This window comes from Notothenia rossii (genome assembly GCF_949606895.1).
Source record: "Notothenia rossii genome assembly, chromosome: 4".
NCBI classification, from domain to species: Eukaryota; Metazoa; Chordata; class Actinopteri; order Perciformes; family Nototheniidae; genus Notothenia; species Notothenia rossii.
In genome coordinates this window covers 93,146,389-93,164,581 of record NC_136902.1, presented here as the reverse complement: position 1 = coordinate 93,164,581, position 18,193 = coordinate 93,146,389, and the positions used below count along the sequence as shown (strand labels likewise).

Below are 18,193 nucleotides of genomic sequence, written 5' to 3'. Positions count from 1 at the left end.
CCCATTGAGAAAGTCAGCGATGACAAATCACAAATGAGGTGATAGTAAGCACCTAGTTTACTATAGTAGACGTGTAGTGTAGTATTCATTCATATAGTCACCCGTATCCCTTGTTATGGGTTTGTACACCGAAGGGTTTGACAGTTCTTTCTGTATTCATTTAAATGCACTTTGTAATGTGTCTGGGTCAAATGTGACCAAAACGTATGATTTTGTTGTTATTACTTGAAAAGTGAAAAAATAGTATTGCTACAGTACTACCTCTTTGTGTTGCATTGGAGCTCTTTAGCTGTTTTTTTTGTATGTGAGGACATTCATTAAGACTGCTATTATTGTATTCAGTAAATGCACTTTGTGATGTGCCTGGTTCAAAAAACATAACCTGAATATTTGACTTCTAAAGCAAATAAATGTAATGCTACGACTGTGCACTTTTTTTTCAGATTCTGTTAAATGAATGCTAATTTGTTGTGTTTTTATGCACTTTTTGACCTACCTTTGTTAGATGAACAATGAATACAAATTGCATGTTTTTCATCGCAGTAATATGTGTTGGTTTAAAATGTGTCACTACCCGCTTTTTACAGGCCACTGAATGTCTGGCCCAGCTGAATTTTGTAGTTATAAAATCTGGCCCAACTGAATGTGTAGTTGAATAGCCCTTATGTAGTGTCTCTACTTTAAAGAGTCCTCTCCTGCTGATGTTCAGGTGTATATCAGTATGTAGTGTCTCTACTTTAAAGAGTCCTCTCCTGCTGATGTTCAGGTGTATATCAGTATGTAGTGTCTCTACTTTAAAGAGTCCTCTCTTGCTGATGTTCAGGTGTATATCAGTATGTAGTGTCTCTACTTTAAAGAGTCCTCTCCTGCTGACGTTCAGGTGTATATCAGTATGTAGTGTCTCTACTTTAAAGAGTCCTCTCCTGCTGATGTTCAGGTGTATATCAGTATGTAGTGTCTCTACTTTAAAGAGTCCTCTCCTGCTGATGTTCAGGTGTATATCAGTATGTAGTGTCTCTACTTTAAAGAGTCCTCTCCTGCTGATGTTCAGGTGTATATCAGTATGTAGTCTCTCTACTTTAAAGAGTCCTCTCCTGCTGATGTTCAGGTGCATATCAGTATGTAGTGTCTCTACTTTAAAGAGTCCTCTCCTGTTGATGTTCAGGTGTATATCAGTATGTAGTGTCTCTACTTTAAAGAGTCCTCTCCTGCTGATGTTCAGGTGTATATCAGTATGTAGTCTCTCTACTTTAAAGAGTCCTCTCCTGCTGATGTTCAGGTGCATATCAGTATGTAGTGTCTCTACTTTAAAGAGTCCTCTCATGCTGATGTCCAGGTGTATATCAGTATGTAGTGTCTCTACTTTAAAGAGTCCTCTCCTGCTGATGTTTAAGTGTATATCAGTATGTAGTGTCTCTACTTTAAAGAGTCCTCTCCTGCTGATGTTCAGGTGAATATCAGTATGTAGTGTCTCTACTTTAAAGAGTCCTCTCCTGCTGATGTTCAGGTGTATATCAGTATGTAGTGTCTCTACTTTAAAGAGACCTCTCTTGATGATGTTCAGGTGTATATCAGTATGTAGTGTCTCTACTTTAAAGAGTCCTCTCCTGCTGATGTTCAGGTGTATATCAGTATGTAGTGTCTCTAAAACACAGGCAGTGGGTTGTAAAGGAGCAGAAGATTGTGTCATTGTTTCAGAGCTGATCCCTCACTGACCATGTTTGTAATTGGGATGTAGCCTGGTCTCTTGTTGATTAACAGGAAATTAAGACTGACTGAAAGAGCTTTTCCTGAGTGGAATAATGCAACATTAGGCAATTCAAAGTGCCTTGCAGAAATAGAAAACATTAAAAGCATTATACATTCAGGAGAGTAGATACTTTATGTTTTGTTTAAAGAACATTTATTGACACATGAAATAAAGGTTAATAGTCTTTGGCGATTAGACCCCGATCCTGAAATCAAACTGTAGATTTTAAGGGGGAAATGCAGCCACTGGTGGTGATGATGAAGATCTGGATTTGATGAAGAGGAGGTGTGATGAAGAGGTGGGATAAACACCAGAAATCACAGCTGACTGCAGGAGAGAGGAGAACCATTTTCAAATTTGACTGCAGCGCGATGATTGGCTGCTGGAGATTGTGGTGACATGTGTCAAACTTGTCTAACTAAGAGGGGAGCCAATAATAATAACCTTAAGTCAAATTGCACAAGTTTTATTGCACAACAGCGCTGTCGTAGTCTTTGTTTGTTTGTGGTTTATTTAAATGATTGCACGTTGGTGTAAAAAGCAGAATATGGTGACTGAGCATCTGATGTGTGCAGAGTACATGTGTCAAACTCAAGACCAAATCAGGCCCTTGGTGGATTTAATTTCGGCCCGCAGGATAATTTCTAATTCCTATTAGATCTGGCCCTTTGGTATATTGCACGCACACCTTCACTCCATCCTGAGGGTCTCCTCAGTTCAGAGCCTGAGCCCAAACATTGATGACCTTGCACCCAAGATGAGATGCCAAGTATCTGAGCTAGCATCTCAGAGCAGCACACTGAGTTTAATGGATGTTTCCTTCTGCACTTTCTCTCTCAGGACAACAGGGCATGTTTGGTTTCTCTTTGAGGGAAATAGTTTTGTTGAAGCTGTTGTTGGCCTGTGAAAATGTAATCATAAGAAATGACTCTGGAGAAGCTGCAGATAGAGCCATAAGAAATGAATGAACTGATTATTTCATGTTGTTTTTATAAGCAATCATTTAAGCTTTGTTAGTTCCAGGTTCAATATGTGCAATAAGTTCTGCAATAAACATTGAACCAGTCCGGCCCTCGACTAGTACCCATTTTTTTATTTTGTCCCACTGTGTGATTGAGTTGGACCCCCCTGGTGTAGAGTCTGAAGATGAGATTGAATCAAGTTTAGCCTTGTGTAAACGTGAGACACAATGTACGGTTGTACCTGGCTGAAGGTGAACGATGAACTGGATTTATGGTTCAGGCTTTCCTCCAAATTTAGGAAGAACAATCATTTGTAGTTGAGTACGGTATGATTTAAGACTTGAATGTAGACAGAAATGCTGATGGAGGGAGAACCTGTTAGGGCAACGATTTGGTTCATGAGTGAAGACAGGTTGAAAATGAGGAAAATAACATAAATCAGAGGGCGTGGAGTTTACTGACATTACCTGGAGTCACTGTAAGCTCGTGCGTGATCAATTGGGAGATAATTTGATGTATAAAAAAACCCTGAAGCACCATGTGACCTCCTGACATCCTGGATCAAACAGGTTCCTCCGATGATCTAAAAAACAGACCAAAATGTACTCTTTGGTTAGATCAGTATGTAGTGTCTCCAGGGTTGGGTCAGGGTCGGCTGTAGAACAAATCAAATAGGGGGGCAATCATTTACCAAGGGGGGGCACACACTGCCGTCCACAACCAACACACAAACACCAACGCAACCACTTCCTTTGCTCTGGTTGATACGTCCCCCTCTATTGCAACAGTGAAGGGGTCTCTGGCAAAGCCCATCATCACCTCTGTGGGCAGAGCAAGTCCATCCAATCGACCGGCAAAGTTCTCTTTCAACCTCGCAGTGAAATCTGTCATCACATCCGTGATTTGTGCCGGAGATGTGATGTGTTTGGGGAGCGTCGGAAAAAGCAGCATCCGACCCGTGCTCAAGTCGGTCGCGAAAAGGTCCAGCTTGACTTGGATCTGCTCCACAAGATCAATGACTGTTTTGTCTCTGTTTACGCTTCAGAGTTGAGAGAGACATGTTTTAGAGTTGCTATCATAGGACCACCGTTACTAGCACCACTAGATGCACTTTCAAAAAACGTGCTGCGTTGTGGTTTGGTGGTTTCTGTGCAACGCGGAGTGTTGCGTTCATGGTCTGTACCAGTGTAGGAATTTGGCTACGGGAGGCTGGGCCACTCAGGAGTTGGTTCTGGACCGCATCTGGCCCCGCGGGCCGCCAGTTGAATAGGCCTGGGCTACGTGATCAGGGACTGGGAAGGCATGAATCAAGCAAAGAGCACATAGATCCATAGATATCTTAATTTTGCTCTCAAAGTGCACAAGATTGATGCTTTTCACTTCAATATTTAAAAAAAAATCTTCCCGGGTTGCTTGCTCCCGGACCCCCCTAGAGGAGGTGAGGACCCTCCTAGAGTTGGTGAGAACCCCCTTAGAGGGTGTTAGGTCCACTCCCCACTTATAATAATAGCACTTATCCACTGCACCCTCTCTCTCAGATGCACCCTGAGTCATTTTGTTCTGAAACCGGGCCTGGCACACCTTACAATTAATAAAATATTCCAAGGAAAGGTTTTAAGACAGTACAAAGAACGCAGTCCGGGTGAGGTTTTTTATGTGGGGTGCAGATGAGAGAGCTGTCCAGAATGAAACCAAGATGTTGTGTTTGTGCTCTTGATAAGCCATTAAAACAGAAAAATAAGTGTCTCCTGTTCAACAAAACATACCCATCTGTTATGGAAAAAGAAAGTATTCCAAAAGTATTCTAAAAGTAATCTGAATAAAACCATGTCCCATTTATTTCACATTGGAATCATTGTTTGAGCCACATTCATTTCATAAAGACAAAACCAAAATATGAGCAGCAGGTTTTAAAATAAAACAAACAAAAATAAATCAGTTATTAGATCAATTATGATCAGTTATTGTCATTATTAATTTGAGGTTTAGTATCATTTGGTCTAATAATGTCAGGAATCCCACGCTCTACAAGTTGTTCGGGTGTTTTGTCATTCCAAGACCGAGAGATATTCACTTCGTAGGATACAACAACAGAGGAAAGCAGAAAAACCTCCATATCTGACCGACTGAACACAACACATATAGATTATCAAAAATAGTTGCTGATTTTATATTTTATAACAGCCCACAACATAAGAAACAAAACATAATCTGTGTGTTTAAATCTGCAAACACAGAGAGAGTCCAGTGTGACACACACCAGAAGTTAAATTATAAACTCAGAAAAAGTAAGCTCAACAAGAACTCAAATAACATATAACACACAGACACTAACTGGTAAACACAGGAAAAGTAAGCTCAACAAGAACTCAAATGACCTATGCAGGAAGCAACTTCTCTAACGCAACCACACACACACACACTCACGCAACCACACACACTCACGCAACCACACACACACACACACACACACACACACACACACACACACACACACACACACACACACACACACACACACACACACACACACACACACACACACACACACACACACACACACACACACACACACACACACACACACACACACACACACACACACACACACACACACACACACACACACACACACACACACACACTAAAGAGAGTTCAGATTCCAGTGTTGTCCTGCAGCGTCCCGTCCCTTCTGCGCATGCTCAGTGGACGCACATGGACGCACTCCTCGCTTGTTAGGCCTTTAAATGACCTCAGGATCACCGGATCAGCGGCCATCAGTCTCCTCTTCCTCCTCTTCTTCTTCAGCTCTCGGGTTTGTCCTTGTTGGGCCCCATGAACTCCACCCCGTCCACCGGGATGTCCTTCTCCTTGATGGCGGTCTGCACGCAGAGCTGGTACCGTTTAAAGCTCTCTGTGCACGGATCTCCGCCCCGGTCCCCTTTTAGGAACTTCTCCGCGAACCAGCGGTTGAAACACTGGTCGTATTCCCGCTTCATGTCGGTGCACGCCTCCCCCACGCTGTTCATCTCTGGATCTGGATGAGAAATATATCGAGAAAAACTGTCTGTTGTTTTGTTTTTAATCCAACTGCGTTCTTCAGGAAGCTGCTGCTGAGTCAATAGGAAGTATCTCCGTGCTCTCCTTGAACCGCGTGATCTGATTGGCTGGTTGTAGAACGTGATTGCGTCATGACGTAAAACAGATACTGCTTTGTTAGGAGGAACTACTCTGTTTACAAATTGAAAGACTTTACTTACATTGTCACTTGATTGACGCTTTTATCCAAAGCGATTTACATACTCAATACTGTGGGCAATCCCCACAGGAGCAATTTGGGGTGAAGTGTCTTGCCCATGGACACAACGACATGCTGACTTCAGTGGGGTTTGAACCTGTGCTCGGTGCTCCCCTGATCCAAACACCAACGCACTAGTCCACTGCGCCACACGCCTCCTTTACTTTTTAATGAATATCCACCTTTTTAATTATATTTAATGTATATGTATTTATTTATTTATCATATATATGAAAGGGGAGATAGTATTGTTTTTGTGTGTGTAAATCGTCAATGTGGTTGGTCGAGGTGCCTTTGTGTATGAAAAGTACTTTGTAAATAAAGTTTGATTTGATTATACAAACAAAGTCAAGTAGATTAAATAAATGTGATAATGATACTGGCATTTTTTAAATTAATGCATGTACATTTAAAAATAAAAACAAATTTGGTGTATGTTGACTCCTGCTTTGCAATATGTCTCCATTATGTGCTTGTTCATTTATTTACCTTTTTATCCTTTTTAATTTGAAGTATTTCTGTCTAACCCCTTACTCATATAAAATAAATACAATTTAAAAAAACTGGAATCACAGTCTTGTTTATTTCTATCTCTGTTTGAAAGTGGAATAAAGCTAATTTCAAAATAAAAATACACGACTTTTTTGTGGAAAGTAACTACTATTGTCAGTTACTTGCCCTTATGGCGCTGGCCCTTATTATTGATAGCATATCATTTATTTGGAGATAAGTACCTCAAAATGTTCGCAGAGTGACACCTCTCTCACTGTTCACCCAGCCGCCGTCCAAAACCTCGCGAGACATCACGAGGTTTACTGAAATCTCGCGATCTGCTCTCCAAGAAGACGTATAGCATCAGGCTAACCGAAAAAAGGCTTATATTTCCTTTTATCCATCAACTAACAAGATATAAAGCAGAAGCGGGATTTAAGAGAGGTGAGTAGCAGCCGTTGGGCTCCTTTCCTCACATTTGATTGCGGTTGTTTATGAGATATTCATGAAAACTACATTAGCATGCTTTGCTAGGCCAGATGTGATTGTTATGGCCGTTAGCTGCTTTTTGTCTCCTCATTTAAGTGTTTTTTCTTGCTTGTTCGTATCCACAGTCTTCCCCGGGGCTTCAAGATGTCGGACAGTGAGGACAGCGACTTCTCCGACAACGCGAGTGGCAGCAGCGATGGAGAGGCGGAGGAGGCGGAGGGGATTGAGGTAACCGTGAGCTAACGTTAGGCTAACTGCTAACTGTAAACACAGAGGCAATGTGGCGCGTTAAAGTGGAACTGCTGAAAAATAACTGAATATAAATACGGCTAACTAATGATGGGAGATTAAAGACGTGTGTTTACTTACTTGTTTGTTTGTGGAAGAAGTACTTTATAATCAGAATTGAGTAACTACAGATATGTTGTAGTCTGGGTCGTTTTTATACTTCAGAGACTAAACTACATGTCACCCTGATTTGAATTAACTTTATTCAATAGTTGATTTATTTGACAGGTAAAGTGCAACAGCTTGCTAGGTGTACCAAAGTTAGCAATAGATAGATGTATAGATATGTAGGTAGGTATATAATGTGGAGTGTTAAAGTGCAAACTGCTGAAAAATAACTGAATATAAATACTGATAACTTAAGCTGGGAGATTAAAGACATGTGATTACTTTGTTTGTTTATGGAAGAAATACTCAGATCTTGTACTTGAGTAAAAGTAGAAGTACTCAGATCTTGTACTTGAGTAAAAGTAGAAGTACTCAGGTCTTGTACTTGAGCAGAAGTAGGAGAGTGTAGGAATACTCTGTTACAAGTACAAAAGTATTAGCATCAAATATACTTAATGTACTAAAAGAATATCATTCAAATGTAATAATCAGAATGTTCAAAGTCACCCTGATTTGTATTCACTTATTTAATAGTTTATGTATTTGACAGGTAAACAGCCTGTTAGCTGTACCAAAGTTAGCGATATATAGATAGTAGGGGTGTAACGGTTCACAAACATTTCGGTTCGGTACGTACCTCGGTTTTTAGGTCACGGTTCGGGATGTTTTCAGTACAGCAGAAAAAAAGATGATCACAAAACATAAAAAATGTTTTGGGGCCTTTTAATTATTATTAAATTGTGAATAATGTATTCACTCAAATAAATACACAATATAATAAAATAAACATTAAGGTGCAGCATTTCAATGAACTGAAATAATCTGTATTTGAACTGTACTGTTCTAGTACCTAAGCAGCCAGCTTGACATTAGGCTTGTATTTTCATGTTTTTTTTTTTAAGTAAAATGAACTTGTCCACATTGCTTGCCGAGAGGGTACGAATACGTATACCGTTACACCTCTAGTAGGTGGATGGGTGGATGGATACTTTATCCCAAATTGGGAAATTCTTGTGTTACAGGAGCAGCAGTGTGTTTAGACATTAAAATATTTAAAGACAAGGAGCGGCGATGTGTGATGTAGTTTGTGAAGCAGAGGGATGAGTAACTAAGGTAGGAAGGCTTTTCTAAACAGATGAGGTTTCAGGGTTGGCTTGCAGATGTCCAGAGAAGGAGTGTTACGGATTTCATGACGCGAATGGGGAATATGTAATATGCAGAAGCACAAGGTGGCTGTTGTGTGAGTTGTTTGTGGGTTATGGAACTACAACTATGGGGAAGTGAGTTCTGTGCCAGCCAGAGGTGAGGAGCTGTGATACAGAGTTATGGCAGGAATGATTTCCTGTGACAGCGGAGGATGTCTATTTTGTAAATTGTGTAATTCTCTTTATCTTTTATACTTTGTATGCATGCTTCTTGGTTACCATTAAGCTGTCTTTGTCTCTTGCTGTTTCAAATGCGAATGTCCCCTCTGTGGGACGATTAACGGTATAAGCTCACTCACAGATGTGCTCCAAGTTGCTTTGGTGCCAACAAAAGGAACAGTATTAAAAAGCTAATGCAATACTCACTATACAACAAAATCAACAACAACAAGATGATTTGACAAGGCTGTCGTATTAACATTCTCTAGAAAGTCCACTGAAACAAATGTTTTGATATTGGGCTATATAAATAAACTCTGATTGATTGACATGAATACACATTGAGCGTTTGTGTAGCTGGTACATGATGGTGTTGATTTAACCCATTATTTAATGCAGCTGTTAACGTATAAACTGAATAAAAGGGGTCTTAGATGTACTAACTTATTTTTGCTCTAAGACTCGAGGCTTTTATTGATTTATATATCGAACCCTTTCAATGCAGGACTTTGACTTGTAACAGTGTGGTATCTGATGGTCCGTTTTTTTTCTTATTTCCCCCCCAGGAGACGAACAGCCCTGTGGGCAGCGACAAGGTAGCAGAGGAGGAGGGGGAAGACCTGCTGGAGGAGGAGGATGAATACGATGAAGAGGAGGAAGAAGACGATGACGAGCGCCCGAGGAAGAAGCCGAGGCACGGAGGCTTCATTCTGGACGAAGCCGGTACGCTAACATGAGAATTACATAGAAATGTATTTATTAGGATAAACCCCATCTGATTTTCAAGGGACAAAAGCAACGCAACAAGAAATGATAGATTTTTATTTTTTGAGATTTTCTAAAAATAGTTTTAAAAAAAGTTGTGATTTTAAGAAAGAAAATCAGAATGATGAGCATTTTTGAAAAACTTAAGATCCATATTTTTTTTCTTCCGAATTCCCAAAAAGTCCGAATTTTGAGATTTTCTAAAATAGTCAACATTTTGGGGAAAAATACAGGATTTTGAGAAAAAAGTTTTTAAAAAGTAACATTTAAAAAAAAAAAAATCAGAATTCCAAAAATAAAGTCAGAATGTCTTTCATTTGTATTTTTCCCGTTCATGGTATGCACGACTTAAGATGTCTCTGTAAACACACCGTTGATCGAAAAGGAGCAGGGGGAATAATCTTATACGACCGGCTCCTTTCAAAAAAAGAACAACATAAATAGAAATAGATGGTCTGTCCTTCAGATTTCTAATTCACATCCAAACGTAACACTATCGTAGGATAATAAGAGAAACATCAAGATATTTTATTTTTGTGTGAGAGAACTTTTAACTTACTGAGAAAAGAAGGGGTGCGCGCCTGTGCCTCGCAGCAGGGAGCGCATGAAGCAGTCGTGCAGCGTAGTCACGCGTCTTACCAGTTCTTATGCAACTCGCAAATATCTCTCTCTTCTCTCTTTTCTATCTCTCTCTTCTCTCATGTCTCTCTGTCTCTCTCAATGTTGGTGCGCACATGCGCTTTTTTCAAATGATCCGGTGCTCCTTTTTGGGCACCAGTTATGTGCAGCCCTGTTAATAGATCAGTTTGATCAACACCAGGAGCAGCTGAGAGTGGGATGATAATGCTGAAACGTACCCAATGATGACCTGTAGCAGCAGGGGAAGTATTCCACTCAGTTGGGGCTTTAAACATCAACTCTCTTCTGACAATAGAGTTTTTTGCCGAGGGGACGGAGAAATAAATGTGGACAGCGTGTCTAACTTGGTAATTTGACGAGTAAGCTGCAAAATACTGCTTTAAAGTAAATGCATTTAAAGGCCATTTCAGTGTGTTATACATTGTGCAGTGATGTGTACGGAAATAATATGTTTGCTGTTTCTGAGTCCCTGAAACTCTCCCTGCTGCTCTTAAAGCAGCGTTTCTCAAAGTGTGGGGCGCGCCCCACTGGTGGGGCGCAGAGATGTGATAGGTGGGTCGTGAAATACAAAATTAAAAAAAGAAAATATCTTTTTTTTTTTTTTTTTTTTTTCTCTTCACACTGGTGGAATAGCAAAACAACGGCCCGCCCGGGGTGCAGAACGCATCAATGAAAGCGACCCTCTACCACACAAAACAACACCTGTAGATAAGCCAATTTGTGTTCTTTGAAATTGAAAAGGATATTTCATTGTGTTTGTTACTTTCGTTGCAGTTGTATGTCTTAAGTGTCATTTGGCATGCTTTTATTTTGAGGCGAGTTTACGCTGTTGACAGTTGTTGTTGCTATGGAAACAAGAAAAGTTTCACAGCGGGCGGAACTTGTCATAAAGTCAGCGATAATAAAGCCCACCCATTTAGAGAGAAGATATGATTGGTCAATCGTACTGACATTACTCTCTCGTTCAGTTACTATAGCGGGCCCTCTGTGAATTCATAGCTGGACGTCCAACAGCTCCTGTCTTCACCTCGCAGAGACGAGCTTCTTTCATTTAACCCTTCACATTCCAACAGAAACTGAATAGGCAGATTCAAAGGATTTATTTCTTTGGAAATGTTATTTTAAATACAATTTAATCAAGTTATTTTGGTAAAACTAATGATAAATATGACTAAAAACATATTTAAAAAATATATATAAAGAAAAATATAATTTGTTTTAATGTTTTTAAATATTATTTTGTAGAATATCTTAGGCCCTCAGAGAGAGGCTCGCTACTGGTAAAAATCTCTCATACACACACAACAGCGTTGCAGTCGGGAAGAAAAGCAATGTGGAGCGAGAGATAGAGCAAGAGAGAGAGCTAACCTTTATCTATTTAATAAAGTTGTAAAAAATAAAGTAAGAAATCATTCCAATGTGTACTATAGGACAGTAAAAAGTTTAAAAGGGGAGGGATTACTATGCATAAATAAAAAGAAAGAATGCTAACTAGGTAAGATAAGAATAAACAAGTTTAAATGATTTGTTGTGATCATATTCTAAAGATGTTTGGATTATTGAAAAGTATACAGCTCCCTTTCATCTGAGTGTTGAGAGCTGTATCCATAAATTCATGTTGTGCTCAAAGTAGGGCTGCTCGATTATGGCAAACATAGCCGTGGGAACATGTTTCAAATGGGGGGTGCTGTGGGGATCACATCCTCTAGGGGGGTCAGGGGGGAAGATTTTTTTTCAACATTATAAAGTAAAATGCTTCAATCTGGTGCACTTTGAGCTGAATTGCCAGAGACTAGATCTAAGGGGTCCAACTCTAAACACCCATATCGAAAAGATCGGTTTACATTTTAATAATCAAATAAGTATGTGGACATAACCAATAACCTAACACAGCCAATAACAAGTAAATGTAACTTATTTTATTTTTGTTGTTCATTTATTTCTTATTTTACCAGTTAACATTTATTTATTTATGCATATTCTTTAATCTCTCCAGATTTAAACAATATTTCTGGTTTACTGTCCTATAGTATGCACTGGAATGATTTCAAACCTGTTTTTATTTATCCCAATAATTATAAAGGTTGCCTTGGAAATATTTGTTTACATAAATTGTTAACAAACCATTTGAGACCCTCTGAGATAACTTAGACTAAAGTGAACTATCTAAACACTCAGTCCTTTACCTCACTGAGCCTCTCAGTCTGTCTGGCTATCAGTCCTGTCCAGACAGCTGATATCTGTCCTGTGTGTGAGCTGCGGGCGCCTGATTAGCCAACATCCCCCACTTTCATCGTACAGGGCAAATGGAAACTGTAACCGGGGTGAAAAGGGTGTTATCTTTACTTAGTTATGAATGTTGTTACATCAGGGCTGAAAATTCGTTTTTTTGTATTATATTTCCATTTAATCTTGTGGACGTGCAGATTCCCTGTCCTCCATCAGGGGGTGCTGCAGCACCCTCAGCACCCCTACTTCCCACGGCCCTGATGGCAAAAATCATAATCTCGATTATTTGGGTCAATAATTGATATCACGATTATTAAAAACGATTAACCATTTACTTTGAAAACATAATAAACAAATAATAATTTGAAAAGTATGTTTTTAATAGTTGGTTAACCTGAACTTTAAGTATAATTCAACGGAAAAACCTATTTTAAAAACAATTTTTTTATTTCGATTATGTTGTTTTCATAACCGTTGCTAGCCAAAATCGTAATTGCGATTAAAACACAATTAATTGAGCAGCCCTAGCTTAAAAAAAATCTTCCTGGGGGTGCATGCCCCCGAACCCCCCTAGAGGATGTGACGTCCACCACCAAATAAAGCAGGCTAAAATAATTAAATTGCGTACATTTTATTTTAGTAAAAACTGAAAACAGGTCTCACACACCTGAACGGCACACAGAGGTTAAAGGTAGCATATAATAATGTTAAAATGTGCTAAATATATACACTGCAAAAAAACAAAAAAGAGGAGTAAAAGTAGCTCTCGACTTGTTTTATTTTTTGAAAGTAGCTCTCATCCTAAAAAAGGTTGGAGACCCCCGTTATAGAACGATACATTTGACAATTTTAAGCTTGGCCTACCATTTGATTGGAGCGATGAGGAACAGGTGGGGCTTGAAAAGGCCCACCTGTTCAAAGCGGGGAATGACAGAAAAAGTTTGAGAACCACTGTCTTAAAGGAAGGACATGGAGTTTAAGTAGTTGTGTTTTTCTGTTTCCATAGATGTCGACGATGAGTATGAGGATGAGGAGGATCAGTGGGAGGAAGGAGCGGAAGATATTCTGGAGAAAGGTAAGGAGCTATCCACGTAGAGAGACACACGCTCATGACATCTCAAGTCTGTAGATATTAAAATGTAACCAAACTCTTTTCCCTTAAACCAGTAAGTTGGCAGCACTTGGTACAAATGCATCTTATGTTCAACATCTGCAGGCCACATTTCCTCCTAATGAATGCGTAATTAAAAGGGTGATCTCAATCTGGGGTTGAAACTTGCAAAACGACCTCCAGCCTGGCTCTCGTTAACGGAGCACTTTGTTTTCTACAAATACAAATAAAAAAAGACACAGCTGCTTCCAACTTTCCAAACAATGCTCTCCTGTTTCTTTGTTTATTTGAACTGTTAGTTTCAGGTGATTTCAGGACACTTAACTTGCAGATGTTTGATAATGAGAACCCACTGAACCTGAACCACATCGCAAAGATAAGAGACGTGACGGAGAACATTCTCCCAAACAACCGAAGCATGTTTTGGGAATAAAACTACATTTGGACGATTAGTAGTTAATGGGCTTCACTTGGAAACACTGGTGCATTTTTTTAGAGTCCGTAGTGGTTAAAGCATTCATCAAGATATTTTCTTTTTGTGTGAGAACTTTTTACTTACAGGGTAGAGAAAAAAAAAGTCATATTTTTTTAAAAGGTAGAATTTTGAGATTTAAAAAAGTTCTGATTTTAAAAAAAAAATTCGGAATGATGAGCATTTTCGAAAAAACTTCCGGATTTTGAGCAAAAAGTGAAACACACAAAAAAAAAAAAAGAAATGTCAGAATTTCCAAAAAGTCAGCATTTTGAGATTTTCTAAAATAGTCAACATTTCGGGGAAAAAATACAGAATATTTCAGATTTTGAAAAATATATATATATCAGAATTCCAAAAATAAAGTCAGAATTTTGCAATTTTCTAAAACTGTCAGAAATTTCGGATAAAATACAGAATTTTGGGATTTTCAGAGAATATAAAAAAAGTTTGGACTTTTAGAATAAAGTCAGGAATTTAGGAAAAGGACAGAAATTTTTGAACAACTTACAAAATGTTACGGTACGTCCACACGGCTCCGTCGCGTTGAAGCTTGCCGGTGGGCGTGTCTGGCGTGCAACCAACAACCAATCACATTAATCTCCCGCACCGAACACACAAGCACGTGGTTTGATTGGCTAGCACTTTTACTGGCATATGATTTGATTGGCTGACGCTTCCGTTGAACTTTTCTCAACTTTCGAAGCGAGCTACGGAAGGCAAAGCGACGGACCACAATGCAGTTCGGCAAAGCGTGACCTCCGTGTGGACGCACCGCAAGATAAAAAAAACTCAGAATTTCAAAATAAAGTCAGAGTTTTGTGAAAAAAATCTAAATATTGAGATGTTCTGAAAAAAACTAAAAGCAATAGCCTGAAAATGAAACTAGCATGTGACCCTCTCCGCTCTTTCCGTGGCGATAAATCCGCCTCACAATTGAATGTCTTATTTCAAACATGACTGCAGCAGCATTCCTGTTGACATTTGAGCATTTTCATGACATGAATAATAGCTGCTTCACATGTAGGTGTTTCAGCTTGGACCAAAACAAGGTTATATTAAATGTTATTAATGTTATTAATGTCTGCAATGATAATACCCTAAACTGCCTTTCCCCCCATCAGCTCTGTGCCAAGTTGGAAATGAAAATAAGCATCTAATGCGACAGTTGCTTGTTTTATCACGTGTTATTACTATTAATTACATTTAAGGTCTATAACAGTTTCTAACTTTTTACAATTTTTTTAAATGTTTGCTCCCTTTTCTAACTGTTAACATAAAACTTAGTCGTTGTCACCCGCTCGATATGTCCGATCAACATTTTACAGTTTCTACGTCAGTGTTATTAAATGCTTCTGCTTAGCTTTGATTAGCAGCTGCTTTTAGCATCTTACAAATCCCTCTTTTACATCTTATACATTTTTTTTTTTTTTACTAATGTAGGAATCTTTCTGCATCCTCGTTAGTCAGCGGCCCATTTTGTAACGCTGTGACCTGCATTATATTGTAGACACGTATATTTGTAATGACGTCTAAGCAGGCTGCCACTGACCCAATAGCAAGGCAATTAATAGATGTTTAATACATTGTTTTTTTGTGGCTGCGGAGTTATGCTAATGAACTAAACTCTTGCATATTTAACCAACATTTGGGTGGAAAATGGTGCTTTTAATCAGTTTAGTTCCTACTTTTTATGATGTTTTTGAGAGGGTCGGAGGAGGCAGGCGAATGATAAAGAAACGTTTTGGGACTCTTACAGATAAATCTCAGTTTCCCCGCTCGATGTTAAGTTGTTTCTTGTAGTTGTTATCGGGCCTTGGTCTGGGCTCTCGGCCCTTTCTTTTTAAAGTCCGTCTGTTCTGCAGCGTTGTGAGTTTTGAGGGTTTCTGCAGCGGATGTTTCTGAAAGTGTTTAACTGACCTCTCTCTCCTACCCGTGTCTCTTGTCATGCATGTCCTCTGCAGTTAACGGTAATTGGACTCCAGATACTCTCCTGCTCTCATTTTTCCTGTTCATACATTTGATGTGAATCTGAAGCAAAGTGGAATATCAGTTTCATCCGTTTGATAAAATCCATGTTCTCAGAATGAATTAACCCCCGCCGCCTCATCTCAGATGTTTTGTTGTGAAGCTCGACACCAGGAAGCAATGAAGGCAAACCCATCACTGGAGCGTTGAGCCACAACGCACTCACTCAGTTAGCTTTACAGTTAATTGGCTTCAAGATCTGTCACAGAAATGTGCTGATTGAGGTTTCACCCATTAGTTATTGACGGTAAAATCCAGATAAGATATAAGAAAGACACGCTATGTGTACAGCACCTTTCAACACAAGGCAATCCAAAGTGCTTTCATGTTTTTAACTTGCTAACTTAAAGAAAAAGCACAATCATTCACATGTAATTGCCTTTCAAACATGTGCTGATTGTAGTTTAATTGCTGCAGTACAAAACCTTCCTAAGAAGTGTTGCGACACATTTGATCGCTGGATGAATGAATGATTAACTTATTTTAGTTTAATTGGCGACAGTCAGTCAAACCAAAGTCAATCACATGTTTATTGTTAGATTAAACTATATAAGCACACGATTAGTTACATCTTTAAAACATTTATTTTCCAAAGATATGTGATTGGGTGTTTAACTGCATCCAAAAGTTAGATTTTGACAGAATATTTCCCTTACATTCATAGTTGATCGTGACATTGAAGTTATTTAGAGCTGGGCGATGAACAAAGTCAATTATATCAATATTGTGATGAAATGTGAGGGTTGAGTATTGTTTAATGTGGACTTACTGACTAAGGGTAACAACACATGACTTGACTGTAATGCAGCATTAAAAACACTTAAAGACTACATTTAAAACCCAGCCTGATATCTGATCTCATATTGTGTTCTGAGTATATTATATATATTGCTCAGCTCTAAATGAACAGGAAGTGATGCTTTGCCGGACGTTGCTTCCTGGTGCAGCGCTGCCATGTTTTTATTTTCTGTTTTCTGGACTAACGGATGTGTTTGAAGCTTTTTGTTTATGTGGCACACGGTGATGCATATCACTAAAGACAGGAGTACAGTAGAGCCCAAATCCTGAGTGAACAAGACACGGAGATATCTCAGTTTGTACGATATGTAAAAGCTCAAAAGAGTTGCAGTCAAACCTGGTGTTGCGTTCAATGACTGCTGTTTTAATCAGTGCTTTGTTGGCAGAAAACAGCCACGAAAAGCCTTCATTAGAGCACCAACGTTAAACTGATGTTTGTCAGGAAACTCACAGAAAAACAACTTAAAATATATTCATCCGCCGCTTAAAATAGTCCAGCATTAAAACGAAGATCTAAAAATACTTTATATCGATATAGAGAGGCGAAGTCCCGCCCCCTTCCGGTGGACCTCCATGGGACCTTATTTCAGAAAAAGTATGCATTGAAGTCAATGGAGAGAGAAAGATTATCTCTCGATCCCGTTTGAATTGTACAACGAATTACACGAATTATGATGTTTGTCAATTTAAAAAAATAATTTTGCAAGTCAAAAAAAAAAAGGTGTGTTTTTGTGTGAAACCGCTCAATGAACTACATCTCCCATCTCGCACCACACACCAAGACGGCCGTCACGTTGGCACATTTCACTTCTTTCTTTCACTCCAAATCTGGGCATGTTGAGAGCTGTACACACACACAAGGGGAGTTAGTCGGTTCCGTGAGAGCCAGCATGCGGGACCGGGACTCTGGGATTTGTAGTCTTTCTAGTTGCATATTTTTCATAGTCTTATATTTCAACAGTTTTACGACAAACTGTGACTTTTTTGACACGGAAATTATTTTTTAATTGTCAAACATCATATGTGTAATTCGTAAGACCGCAGCTGATTAGAAGTTGCGACGGCACTGCACACATGAGTGAGAAGCTGTAGTAAGAAAGTCCCAGGTGTGCCTCCACATGAGGAACCAATAGGATGGCAGCTGAGAGCATGCTTCCAGACGAGGAACCAATAGGATGGCGGCTGAGAGCATGCCTCCACATGAGGAACCAATAGGATGGCGGCTGAGAGCATGCCTCCACATGAGGAACCAATAGGATGGCGGCTGACAGCAGGCCTCCTCATGAGGAACCAATAGGATGGCGGCTGAGAGCATGCCTCCACATGAGGAACCAATAGGATGGCGGCTGAGAGCAGGCCTCCTCATGAGGAACCAATAGGATGGCGGCTGAGAGCAGGCC

The 18,193-nt window shown here is 39.4% G+C and overlaps 2 protein-coding genes across 2 annotated transcripts in view; one reads left to right on the top strand and one right to left on the bottom strand.

Moving 5' to 3' along the window:
• Window positions 1-4,523: 4,523 nt before the first annotated feature.
• triap1 (TP53 regulated inhibitor of apoptosis 1) lies at window positions 4,524-6,252 on the bottom strand. Its single transcript, XM_079678477.1, has one exon. The coding sequence runs from the start codon at window positions 5,739-5,741 to the stop codon at window positions 5,517-5,519; it is 225 nt and encodes a 74-aa protein (XP_079534603.1). The 5' UTR covers window positions 5,742-6,252; the 3' UTR covers window positions 4,524-5,516.
• A 534-nt stretch (window positions 6,253-6,786) lies between these two features.
• The window catches only part of supt5h (SPT5 homolog, DSIF elongation factor subunit), a 46,949-nt gene continuing 35,542 nt past the window's right edge, over window positions 6,787-18,193 (top strand). The window contains exons 1-4 of the mRNA XM_079673908.1: window positions 6,787-6,946; window positions 7,117-7,219; window positions 9,318-9,474; window positions 13,391-13,459. Coding sequence (XP_079530034.1) covers window positions 7,136-7,219; window positions 9,318-9,474; window positions 13,391-13,459 — 310 coding nt within the window. The 5' untranslated portion in view covers window positions 6,787-6,946; window positions 7,117-7,135. The remainder of the gene's footprint in view (window positions 6,947-7,116; window positions 7,220-9,317; window positions 9,475-13,390; window positions 13,460-18,193) is intronic.

Excerpts from the sequence above, each read along its gene's own strand:
- triap1 (XM_079678477.1), bottom strand. The coding sequence starts at position 5,741 with ATGAACAGCGTGGGGGAGGCGTGCACCGACATGAAGCGGGAATACGAC.